Source organism: Anguilla rostrata, chromosome 10, assembly GCF_018555375.3.
Source record: "Anguilla rostrata isolate EN2019 chromosome 10, ASM1855537v3, whole genome shotgun sequence".
NCBI lineage: Eukaryota > Metazoa > Chordata > Actinopteri > Anguilliformes > Anguillidae > Anguilla > Anguilla rostrata.
The window spans coordinates 37,242,887-37,256,288 of record NC_057942.1 but is presented as its reverse complement, the minus strand read 5'-3'; the positions used below and the strand labels follow the sequence as shown (position 1 = coordinate 37,256,288).

The 13,402-nt window shown below is 43.4% G+C and overlaps 1 protein-coding gene across 2 annotated transcripts in view; it reads right to left on the bottom strand.

The window, feature by feature from the left end:
• Nucleotides 1-2,353: 2,353 nt before the first annotated feature.
• cemip2 (cell migration inducing hyaluronidase 2) overlaps nucleotides 2,354-13,402 on the bottom strand; it is a 47,534-nt gene continuing 36,485 nt past the window's right edge. For both annotated transcript variants that reach the window (XM_064296868.1, XM_064296867.1), the window contains exons 17-24: nucleotides 12,026-12,241; nucleotides 11,576-11,787; nucleotides 10,735-10,917; nucleotides 8,690-8,906; nucleotides 7,114-7,215; nucleotides 5,955-6,100; nucleotides 5,047-5,153; nucleotides 2,354-4,504 (exon numbers count right to left, since the gene is read on the bottom strand). In XM_064296868.1, coding sequence (XP_064152938.1) covers nucleotides 4,299-4,504; nucleotides 5,047-5,153; nucleotides 5,955-6,100; nucleotides 7,114-7,215; nucleotides 8,690-8,906; nucleotides 10,735-10,917; nucleotides 11,576-11,787; nucleotides 12,026-12,241 — 1,389 coding nt within the window. In that variant the 3' untranslated portion in view covers nucleotides 2,354-4,298. The remainder of the gene's footprint in view (nucleotides 4,505-5,046; nucleotides 5,154-5,954; nucleotides 6,101-7,113; nucleotides 7,216-8,689; nucleotides 8,907-10,734; nucleotides 10,918-11,575; nucleotides 11,788-12,025; nucleotides 12,242-13,402) is intronic.

The window sequence follows — 13,402 nt, the reverse complement described above, 5'->3', positions numbered from 1 at the left end:
TTTTTACCTAAAAGGTACAACAGGACCGCGTGCGTTTTGCATATTATCAATTAAGATAGCTGGATACTAAAGCGATTCAAGGAGAAATACTTTTCTCTAAGGCACGGTGGCTACACTCGTTAATCCAACCTGCAATTGCAAACAGGATTGATTGACTTCAGCCGGAAAGAAAACCATCAAACCCAGCTATTCTCAGGGAACAGGAGCCAGTACATAGGTTGTTAGAAAATACTGGCCTGCGGTACGTGGAACATGCACGAGGGAGAGAGAAAACTAGTCAACCTTTCAAGCAATTTGGATAGTTTGTGATATAAATTGGGCAGTGCAGCGTGTGTTGACATAAAGCAGCACCTGGTCTGATTTAATTGAAAATATGATTGAACTAATTTAGGGTAAATAATTCTAGCCTATCGCATCCCACCTCACAGCATGATTTATATTACAGAGCGCTACCCTGACAATGTAACTACGCAGGTTTATTACTCAATCGTATTCGTGTTACCCTCAATAAAACCTGCTGTTTGCCGTGCTGAAAGGGATATGTGCTACAGCGCTTTGAACATTGAAAAAACTGTCAGCTTTATATTTGCGCATTATCTGTGACATGCCACATGCTTCTCTTTAAAAATGACATCTCCAAGTCCGCTAAATTTGAATCGTAAGCGTTGCATATTAACGGTAACTGTAACCGACATGGCGATGTGTGGCAACGCACCCATTGTCAAGGCAAATAAATTGTGCGCTAATTCTACTCTAAAAAAGTTTTTTTTTTTTTTTAAACCGACCGTTTATATAACACATGCAAGGAAATAATTACACTTTTTTTTGCAGTTTCTTCGCGATTTCTAGACTAGAGTATCGATTGACATCCAGGTGAAACTTCACACAATAATTTGCATCCGCATTTTAAATGAGAACGCTAACTTCAACCAAACATGCCAACAATGTGATAGTTCCTATACAATGTTGCTTAAAGCCAACTGTGGAGTAAGGTATCTGTTTTCCTTCTGGTTTTAGCAAGTTTATGAGGATGCTGTTTAAAATCCCAGGAGCTTTACATTGCATTTCCCCAAGTCTCGTCATAATGCAGATTTCATGTAATGTAATTTTAATGTAGGCTAACAAACAGATTATTCTCATTTAAGCTTGCGTTCAAAATTAAAAAGGACATTTTCATGTTAATCAAATTAACTTATTTGACGAATCCCAACTTTATTTACCATATTTCAATCCCACACTAGCCTACAACATTCCCGTTCACGGAACCAATATCCAGGAGGAAAAATAGCTTTTGTGGTCATTATTTCAGACACTTTCCCCCACGTCCTGCCAAATAGAATTCATTTTCAGCTCACAGATGGCGAGAACAGAATAAGCAAAGATCAATTATAGGAACTGAGAGAAACAAGGCAGCGTTCACACAGCTGGGTTCTCCCACTGGACTCTGAATATTATCCCAGAAATTGGATTGTCTTTTGTTACAAATATAACAGTGACCACCAATTCCCCCGTTTTGGTTCATTTTTCATATTGTTAATGAGATATGACATAAAAAAACTCGATTTATTCAGACTGATTGTTAGATTTTGCAACATACTGAATGTCACGCCCGGAAAGTTAGTTATATGCATAACTTAGTTTTATTTATAGAGCCTGTCGTTTCTACCTCTTCCATTGTGTGAATAAATGCAAATCTTGCTATCCAGTAGCAACATTAAAGTACTGTGACTGAGGTTTGATTTGGCGTGCGTGTAGGCTACTGACATCATAAGACGTGTTCCATCTCAAAAGATCCTAATTAAAGTGGATAAAATAAAAAGGAACACATTTCCACCGGCCAAGTTTAATTTATTGCACCTGAATTCCACGTAAAAGTCCACACGTTATCTGTAGCCAAGCCTGCAAATTAGTGGTGGGGGGGTAGGTGATCATTGGAAGAAATTGGTATGCTGAGTCGTGTCAATTAGTAAACAGTAGGTGTGGTTTCTTCACAGCAGTTGACGTTTTCAATGACGTCGTTAAGGGGACGACACGTTCTGCTGTCAGAGCAGGAGTCCATTTCCTTTTGGGTTTGTGACAGCTTGATCGTTTGTGTAGGCGTTTACACCCACCCGGAAAGAATGCTAGGCTGCTACAAACCCAACTAGTCGTCACCCACATTTGCAACTGTTGCGCATCGACCTAGATCCACTGCCGCAAGAAACCCAATGAATGAACTGATTATTAACTAGTGTAGTGCCTTTCACCCCCTTTCATCCAACCTCTGTACGCTTGTGGGATATTTACTGGGACACGGAGGAGGTATGCAATATGAAAAAGGTGGGGAGGTGAATCAATGCAATTATAGTATTAATGAATGTGTGTGTGTTAATGCTGGTATTAACACAATAACTTTATTCTGTGAAATACTGCAGCAATGCTGGACTGGTCTCCAGCAACACACGTACGCGCATACGCGCACACACAAACTGATGGTCCCACATCGCCATCTTGTGGTAATACTTGGAATGATATGTTTATAACTAAAATCAGCTCAAGGTCCTTGCTTTGTTCTCCAGTTGTCTGCAGTTTCACACCATTCATACCTAGATCTGAAGCAGAACTTATTTTTATATATAGCAAATGTAACTATCCCAAGTGAATTCACTAACAGAACACAGAACTCAAAAGTAGTACAAAAAACAAATACACATTTTTGTTATTACAATGTATAAATGTTTATCAACTTTGCAATTTAAAAAAGCATTTGAAGATGCAGAATTTCAAAATAAAGCCTTGATAAAAACATATTGTTCTGGCACCTTAAAATATATAACATTCAAAGAAGAAAAGTACTCTACTCCACCACTACAATATTCAACATTAATCAGAGTCTGGTACATCCTTTTTTTGTCTACAGCTATGTTCACAATTAACAAATTTGAGTTTAAAGATTGTTCAAATAAGAACAATGCAAGTTTGGTTCTGTGTCTTTTTTGGAGCATTTTTGGAAAAAATAAAAATTATTACAAAAATATTTTATACAGTACAGTGGTTTAAAAAGCAGGCGGTTTCTTCCAAAGAACAGTTTTCCCGATCAAATAGAAAAAACGGATTTGGCATTCTTTAAGGCCAACTTAAATTCATGAGTTCTGCTGAAATGGATTGCGGGCTCCTGGTTGAAAGGTATTTCACGGAAGTCTGTCATAACACCACATGGACAATAGCAGCTGGTGGGACGGTTGCCATAACAAACTTCAAGAGGTCGATTGATTGTGACATCATCCTGAGGATGACCAATCACTCTTCAGTAGGAATCCTTGCTCCAGTCCCATAGACAGTCAGGCCAGGTTTCAAGTCCATATTTAAATACATTTCAACGTTTTTTAATTTATTTTTTTTACAGTGACATTTTCCTCATGAAATGTTTTCTGAAAAAATACAATAGGCTTTGGTATCGATCCACAATCCCTTGCATTAAAAAAGATGACAAAGAATATGTTCCTTAATGACGTGAGCAGGAATATCAAGTTGTAAACTCAGTTTCAGTGGCTATGAATAAAACATAATGGAACACAACAAGGCACCATTCACACATCTAATCTGCAACATTTCCCATGTTTACACTGACAGCATAAATATGTATTTTATAAAGTTTTACACGCAACTTTAGAACTCTTGATAAAAAGATCTATGGTGCTACAAATACTCTGTGCTCACTGGAACTGACTGCCAACACTTAGACTGAAAATGACTTTTATAACATCCAGAGCGCTCCCATTAGATCTGCGAATAACCATAAACGTGCAAAAATTGCAAAAAAAATGAAAACATGAAGGAGTAGGTCATAACACATTCTTCTTTCAACGGACGCTTTTTTACACGGTTTAATGCACTGCACTGAGTGAGGAATTCTAGCCATCTAAGGCAGATTGGATCCTTTCACACCGGACAGAGGAAGTACAAAGGAACCTGTCTTCGAAAAAAAACTTTTCCATTTTCCTTTGAGAGATTTCATTTCCCTTGCATCAGATCTGGAGACGACGGTTTTCGCCAACGACCAAAGACTGGATGGAAGAAAGTGCATCACACATGGCAACCCAAACTCAAGGTTTTGGCGATGAATAAAAAAAAAGAGAAAAAAACTTGAAAAAAAAAATTATACCCTTTGAAAATCTCTGCCATAAATAAATAAAGTTCATGAAGTTCACATTAGTTCTGTTTTCACATTTGGAAAAAAAAACCTCAAAAACCAAACCAAACCAAACCAAAAAAAAAATAAAATAAAAAAAACTATCAGTAATAAAGGAGAAAAGAGTTTAGTCGCTGTTTAAAGCTTCCTTTAGCAGTTCCAGGTCTTTCCTCGTTGGTTTGATCAGATTGGCACCCTCACAGGAATACTCCTCCGTTCCCACGGCAACGAACTTCTCCAGCACCCCCAGACTCTCCGTTCCCTGGCCCATGAACAGTCCCGTCCAGGGAGGCGCAACAGGAGCCCCCTGGAACCCGAAAAAAGCCAAGCTCTCTGGAGGGGAGGAGGGGGGGAGGAGGGGGTGGGGAGAAAATGGACACCAGAATTGTTAATAGATGGCGAAATGACGTGCTTATGACACTGAAATTTATTCATCTGCCAAACACTTTCGCCAAAAAAAAGGCTGTTGTGGTCAAACACCACCAACAATACAACCAGCCACAAGGACATATAACCACAAATTACAAGTAACTACCAGAAACAGGGCAACCAGTATCACCCTCTAAATGCAAAGCAAATATTGATGGAACTCAGCCACTTCTACAAATCAATGAAATGAGGTACAAAGGGCACGCACATGTGACTTCAGATGATTTTAGTGCTAGCCAATACGATAATAATGGCAAATCAATAATGCTAACCAGTGCTAGCTAATCAATATCACAATAAAGACAGGAGGGATGCCGTAATGGAGAGAATGGGTATAAGAAAGAGAGACACAGAAAAGAGGGAGAGAGAGAGAGAAAAAGAGAGAGAGAGAGCGAGTGAGTGAGAGAGAGAGAGAGAGAGAGAGAGAAGAATGAGGTTGCACCAACCTTTCTTCTGAAGATCGGCAGCTTTGGCAGCCCCTAGAGGGACGAGGAGTTGTCCGAGTCGGGCGTGGTCGCCGAGTTGGCCCCGTGTGGCGAGAAGAACTATGGACCTGGCGCAGGAACACAGGGAGGAGGTCTGTGCTCATGTTTCGACTTCACAAATAAACGTACATGTTACCTGTACACGTATCATCTATTTATATTAAATACAAATGGATTTCCTCCTCCTTTAAATAATGATTAGATACATTTAGTGTTCACAAAGCTTGGCAGAAAAAGTTCAAGTTTCAAGTTCAAGTTAAAGACACATGATTAATCTAGGCCGCAGTGCATGGAGCAGTGATCTAATCAGACCTGTGACAAATTATTATTTGAAATATTTCAACCCTGCTCGTTTATCAAAATCCCTCCGCATTACTGACAATTTTAAAACAAACATAAATTTTCACCAATGTTCAGAAGAACATTCTTCTTTAATATGACTGTCCCGTTTTGGTCAGTGACATGGTTTGTTGACAAATTCTTAGGGATCTACAGGAACGTTATCCGCATGTAAAGAGTTAAAGCAGGCCAGACCGGTACTTGATTCTCATGTCCGGGGTGATTTATTGGGGTGCTGACATGGCAGCTGCACGTCGTGCGCCCCAGTACTGAGCCCCCACAGTCAAAGGGGAAGACGGACTGCCATTTAAAATGCCTCGCATAGCTGGAAAACAGCATGAGAGGAAGACACCAGCCAGGAATAACCAGCTCTGAACATTTAGATGGATGACTGCAGGGGAGACACGGAACACTGCCTCAGAGAGATCTTTCAAAAAATGTTTTTTTTTTGGGGGGGTGGTGGGGGCTGCTTCCATAAACCGGTCGGCTCATCAATACCCCCGGTCCCTCCCGTTCTCCCCCTCCCTTACCTCCTCGGAATGCCAGTTTTTAAATACTGTTCCATTTTGGAATCCAGCGCGGGGAACAGCGTCTCCTTTGTGACCGTGCCAGTGCAGCCGTCCACGGTCACCAGGAAGAAGCCCCGCTCGGTGAACGGGTGCTTCTGACCGTTCACCTTGAAGAAAGAAAAAAACGCTAGAGCAACACTGACCCCAGAGGACACCACAGGCATTTTTTAAAATAGCGACAGATGCACAGAAATACTAAACATTTTCTGAAATGTAAATTTTTTTGTCTAGCAAAATATTCAAATTAGTTAACTCTACAAATGTTTATATACTGTATGTTTTAAAATCACATTAAAAATCCAATTTGTTAAGAACTTTCTCCATGAGGCATTACTACAAGTAATTAAATATACTTTCAGAGCATAAGTTTTCAACTGTTTCTGATTCAGAGACCCCTACCTAGGCACCATGGGATCCCCATCATAAATTGTAAAGGTTTATATTTTTTAAATTTTATATCTTAAAATATTTTCTAAAATCTATATATAGTCATTGCATATCAAGTCCCCAGGGACCCTCTACGGTACCATGAAAGACCCACAGTCGAAAACCCAGGTCTTAGAGCCTTGATACCAGTGCAATAACATTTTCATGTACATGCACCAGTTAGCAGGAATAATATTGACTGAATCCAAAAGTAAATGTCTATCGTCTCTATATATGAAGCATTTAATGTAATTACAGTAAACAGAGAGGCTAAGTTTATACACATAATGTGGTACAAACAGTAAAGGTGCCTGAAGCTGTACTTCTGACACTGATATATACATAAATGCTTGGATTGCAATACTGTGCGTGTTATTGCACTGTACGTCCATAAGGCATGTACTGTACGCAGTGCTTGGACTAAATTACTGTGCATGTGCCCTTGTGCTGTACACGCCTAAGGCATGTTTGCAGTGCATGTAGCCAGTATGATTCCCATATTACACAGTACATGGGATTCTTTCATTCATTCACACAGCTTGCTCTGATGGTCATTCTGTAAATTCTCCAGTTACAGTACCATGTCTGGTTCCTATAGTTACAGCACCAGCGGTACAGGCGATTTTGGTAGCGGTACAGACCGTTTCACGTTTACCGGTCCGAACAGCAGCGGCGTTAGCGACGCGCTACTCACAGTGATGAAGGACTCGGCGTCCCCTTTCCTTTCCTCGTCCTGGCTGAGCGACTTGATCTGCGCTTGGAGGTAGACGTTCTCTGGGTCGCTGGTGACCGGCAGCTGACAGAAACCGCAGTAGCACAGCGGCGACAGAGTTATTTTTTTGACATTATGAGCGTTTTACTTTCTTTTGTATCCATCCTATAACCGTCTATATCAGTCTCTTTTTTTCCCCTCAGGTGAGAAATACGCTGCTCGGGGGCGGCCCATGCTGCGCTGCTATAGGCTCATGCACACGTACACACCGCCACTTTTGTGGGAACGTGCGCTGAGCTTGATCAACAAAGTCCGCGTTCACTTAGCAAGGTGATAACCAGTTTCGTGATACCGGTTAAAGCCTGTTTGCGGTTGTTAGGTTTTCTGAAGCCAGCTAACTCCAGGTCATTTCTGTCTTCTGTATTAGACGGGATCGGGGTTTCGAGAGATTTGTCTAAATTTCAGGAGCCCTGTCTTACAGAGCAGCGCATTACATGCATCAAGCTCCCGGTGTGTGTATTATCATCTACAAATGAGAGCAACCATTTCTTTGCTTCGTGGGGAATTTTTCATTTAAATTGCACTTCATGAGGGAATCAAATAAGCAAATAAATCATGTGTGCAGTTTAAAGTATAGGGAACAGAAAGCAATGGACAGTTTCAGAAAGATGATCACATGAGGACATCAACACTGGCCATATATTTTCAAAAAATTATTTACCCTTTATTGATCCAAGTGATTTAAGTAAAATAAACCCATAAAGATAAAACAGGTATCCGTTTTTCAAAAGACCTGCCTAGAGAGAAGTAGTTCATAGATACAAACACAGAACAGATAATTAAAAAATGATTAGAGTGAAGCAGTGACTATAGAACAAACCAAATAAGTACGAGGGCACCTGAATTAGTTCTTGGTATGAAATGTAAAAGAGATAAAGGACTAAGACACTTAATCTCTTCAGGTTTAGCAAAAGGTGAGCAAGGCTATTTGAGGTTTTTAAATTCATAAACGGGATTAACAAAGCAGAATGCAATTTATTATTCTATTTGAGTTCTGTCAGTTGAAGAAGGGAGGGGGAAATTAGTGAAAGGTAACTTTCATACGAACATCAGGAAGTCTTTCTTTACACAGGGCTGTAAGCATGCGGAACAGCTGCCAGGTCAAGTAGTAGAGGCAAAGACCCACAGGGTGCTCAAAGCCAGACTTGACACCATGCTCAATACTGTCTATTTCAGTGGTAACCAGCCCTGTTCCTGGAGATCTACCGTCCTGTGGGTTTTCACCCCAACCCTAACAAAGCACATCTTATTCAACAGGTAGAGATCTTGTTGAGCTGCAAATTAGTGGAGTCAGATGTGCCAAATTAGAGTTGAAATAGAAACCTACAGGACAGTAGATCTCCAGGAACAGGGTTGGTTACCACTGATCTAGTTTGTAGGTAAATGGTGAACCTAGATGGGCTAAATGGCCTCCTCTTATCATTACGTATTTTTAGAAAGGCAGAAGAAGACAAACGAGTTAAAAAAAAAACAGGCCAGAACAGGTGAAGGGGCCTACCTTTAGGGCACCGCAGTCACTGCAGGGGACGATGCGCTTGGGCATGGGGACGATGGCTGTGGGGGTCTTGCTGTATTTCGGGTAGGCTTTGGCCATGCAGTTGCTGGCCTGGCTGCTGTGGCTCATGGCGGTGATCTTGACCCTCTCGCACCCCTTCACCGAGCAGTAGCTCTGCCCGTCCCGCCCGTACCGCGCCCTCAGGTACAGCCACAGGAGCCTGAACCGGGGAGACGGACAGCCGTCAGTCAACCTGCGGAGGGTCTGAGCCTTCCGTCAATCAACCTGCTGAAAATCTGGTTCTTCTGTCAATTTATCCAGCTAAATATTTGACCCTTCTCTCAATCAATATCAGCCAGCTGTCCATCAATCTGCTGTCAATTTGACCTTTCTGTCAATCAATCTGCTTTCAACACAAGCTGTCAATCAACCGTTCATGTCATATTGATACTGGGTACTGGTACAGACTGTTATAGATGGATGCACTGCGTGACTGCTGATAGTTAATCTGCCTCGTTTCCTCGAATACAAGGGCACTCGCTTCTGCCGCTACTTCTCTAACTGCCAGAGGGCATGGGGTAGACGGGGGGGAACACATTTCAAAACGGGTCTTATTCACGAAAAATTGTGAAGGTTTTCCACACTTCAATAAATACAGAACTGGTGGTGATATCATCATCAACAGAGGTAAACTAAGTACATGTACTAGTAAGAGTCTTGTGGAATAAGTGTACTCTACCAGTCTTTAAAAAATTTTTTGGAGACACAGACTCCCCCATGGCTTTTTAAAAAATGGTCTCTTCCAGACAGGACTAAAATTCAGATCATAAACCTTGGCTGGCATGAAGCGTGAGATCTGCTTCACTCTTCACGGCCTACCTCCATTGACCCCCCCCTCCTCCCCACCCCCACCCTCAAGGAGTTGGCATGAAGTGAATTAGTGAATATGAAGTAAACAAGAGCAGTGGGAGAGACAAGTTTCCCACAGAAAATACTTAAGGAACACTGTAATCATAATTTAAAAAATACATTAAAATAATAAAAATAATAATAGCAGCAGTAAAAACAAGCAAAACAATAAATGGTGTCAACAAAATGGCTAACAGGCGGTTGGCAGCAGCTGCCTGAGAGCGGTCCAGGGGGTGCGTGGGGGGTGTGTGGGGGGTGAGGGGTGGTGACTGTGGGGGGTACTGTGTTGTAATCCTTGTGAACTGTTTCAAATGGGGTCTAAGACTTGTACTTGGCTGGCTTCATCCGAGTGGGGCAGACTCGTAAGCCCCTTCGCCTGTTTGCTCAGGAAATGCGGATATTATAGCATCTGGGAAAAGGGACAGAGTGTATTATTCTAAAGGAAACAGGGGATAGCGGAGGCCGGGGGGGAGGGGGGGGGGTGAAGCCATGCTAATTAAGACCGTGGCAGGGGAAGGAGAGAACAGAAGCTCTCCTGAACGCACGCTGAGCGCTTTTGTTTGTTCACACGTTCCGCGGGAGACCAGAGCCATCTGTCACCGAGACACCGAGGACAACTCTGACCGCCTCCTAACCACCGAGGACAACTCTGACAGCACCGACAGCGAGGACAACACTGACATCTTCTTTGCCATTGAAGACAACACTGACAGCATCTTTGCTATTGAGGACAACACTGACAGCCTCTTTGCCACCGAGGACAACACTGACAGCCTCCTTTCCACTGAGGACAATTCTGACAGCAATCCTCAGAAGCCATTAATAGGTGCTACACATTAGCTCAGACCTAACTTAGCATTAGTAGTATAACTGTAACTTAAAGTAAATATAATTTATAATAATATAAAAAACAAATGTATGCACAGCATAAATACATATATATATATATATATATATATATATATATATATATATATATGTATATGTATAACATTCTTGCTGTAAGTCACATGTCACCCTCTGCAGTCTCATGTCAGCTGTGTGCCCCACACCACATGAGGCGAGGGTGGTCACATGACCCCGGTGTCACCTGACCCTAAGAGCAGAACCGTGACCGACCCCTTTCCCCGTCCCCTCACCCCGCGGGTCTGTCGAAGAAGTACTTCCTGTCCAGGGGCCTCCGCTCGAGTTCGGACAGCGAGCTCACGGGACCGTAGTCCTCCAGGTTGTCGAAGACGTTGTTCTGGCGGTCGTTGGTGTCCGCCATGACCTGAAAGGTGGTGTCCTGAGGGTAGCAGAGGCCTGCCAGGACCCAGTCACCCCTGGCAACGGCAGAACCGGGACAGCAGACGAGGAAATGAGTCAGGAGAAAATTTCACAATGACACGGGGGGGGGCACACGCTTACGCACGGGCTCTCAGCAACACACGGAACTGGAACATGCAGGATCTGGAGCAGGTCAGAGACCCTGTTCTGTTCAAGAACAAACTGGGCGCAGTTTCCCCTCTAGCTCTGCTTCCATTTTAATTACAGCAAAGCTTTACTTTTTACATTGGCTTCACAGTACCATACTTGTCAAAAAACAAAACCAGCAATTTACTCTCAATTTACTTATGCACCGAGCGCATTTTCTCTGTAGGTCTGTATACAGCATAAAAACACAAACCTCAATACTACACCGCCTTGCCTTCTCCCTCACCCACCTACTTACTCACTCACACACTCATTCGCTCACTATGCCACTCACTCATTCACTGGTTAAAGTTGCTCACTCGCTCACTGACTCACACACTGACTCACTGGTTAGAGTTGCTCACTCGCTCACTGACTCACACACTGACTCACTGGTTAAAGTCACTCACTCGCTCACTGACTCACACACTGACTCACTGGTTAAAGTTGCTCACTCGCTCACTGACTCATACACTGACTCACTGGTTAAAGTTGCTCACTCGCTCACTGACTCACACACTGACTCACTGGTTAAAGTTGATGAGAGACAGGACGATCTCCCGGGGGGCCCTCCCGCTCCAGTGGAGGGTGTAGCTCTTCCCGATCATCAGGATGGGCTGGTACTGCTGAGACGGCGCCCCCTGGCTGCTGATCCCCCTCAGGACCATGGGATTCTCTGGGTACTCATCCCTGCTGATGGACAGATTGAGGCTGGAGGCGCCCAGTGTCCGGATATACACCTGCAACAGGTAAGGGGGGGATGAGTGAGCCAGTCAGTCAGTGAGTCAGTTAGTCATCTTAACACCTGAGAGCAACAAGGAGTACTGCAACCCTCACCTGAGATATTGTCTTACCTGAGAATGCACTGCTCACCTGAGATATTCTCTCACCTGAGAATGCGCTGCTCACCTGAGATATTCTCTCACCTGAGAATGCGCTGCTCACCTGAGATATTCTCTTACCTCGGATCGCACTCACCTGAGAGTACTTGCCGCTGCACACCTGCCCGTTCCACTCAGTGAAGTTGACACACTTGGGGTGTCGGACCAGGAAGTTGTCCATTCTGGCAGCGTACGAGTCGCGGAATCCCGTCACAGATCCGTCCGCGTCGTGGAATATCGAGTTCTTGTCCCCGTCCAGCTCGTTCTCCTCGAACCACTGGCCCGGCCTCCCGAAGAAGGCCCTCAGAGTCACCTGCCACAGGTAAGATGACATCACAATTACATCACAATCACAGGTGCTTTTGTCTGGAAAAACAAACAGTAGAACAACACTGCTGTTGTGTCAGTCCATCTGTCACAGGTACGATAAAGAGAGCAATAGTCTGCAATCAGCATGTAACACAACATCTCAGTCATTTAAGTCACCAGTCAGTAATCCAAATGCTTGATTTTTGGAATAAACCTTAATTTAAAAAGCATTAGTCATACAGGAGAATCTGCTTTCACCCACACATTACTGATCCTCGCAATATTTCTGGTGAAGAGAAAGTTAAGAAAACAAAACACTTGAGAACTTTTAAATCCAAACTTTCAATACCACATCAGACGTCAGAACTCATCCGTGTTCTTGGTTGTATTGCAAGTGCTGTAGCAGGGCGCTCATGAAAAACGTTCATTCATGTCATTCACTTTGCAGTCCCTTTGGTCGCCACCAGAGAAAGAGCTACTTCATGAGAAGTCAACCACCCCCCCCCCCACAAAAAAAGCGCTGCTGTGCATGGGGTCTAGTTTTTCCATCCAGTAACTGCCTACGAAGTAACTTTGAATTGTTTTTTTAAATCTTTTTTTCTCCCAGGGGCACAGGAGATCGCCTCCAACAGACATGATAAAGGGGAAACAGCAGTTTGGACCAGAAACACAAGGTCTGCCTCTCTCTCTCTCTCTCTCTCTAAAAGAAATCAAAGCCAAACTGGGACAGTGCCACTCAAGAAGAGAGATTTATGGGTCTACACAACTGGCCACCATTTAAAAAAAAAAAAAAAAATTCCTGTTCTATACAACACCGAAAGATCACTCAAGGACTTCTCCAATTTTTTTCACCCTGTCTGAAAGAACGCCGCTCGTCCTGCTTTCATAAGGGAAAAGGCGACTGCACGGCCTTTCTGCGGTAGTCCTGCGGTGTCCGTTTACGAGGGGTTTAAAACTCGCACGGGCAGAGCGAAACAGGTGGAGAGCGGCGAGCTTCCACCGCTGTTATGGTAATTACAGCAGCGCGGGCTGCAGGTTAGAACTTGTGACGGTGACGAGCCGGTTTCACGCTCCCCGCTGGATACACTTCCGCAGTCGGGGTGAAGCCCACACAACCACAGAGGACCGGGTGTAATAAAAGTGTGAGGCTATGGACCCAATAAAA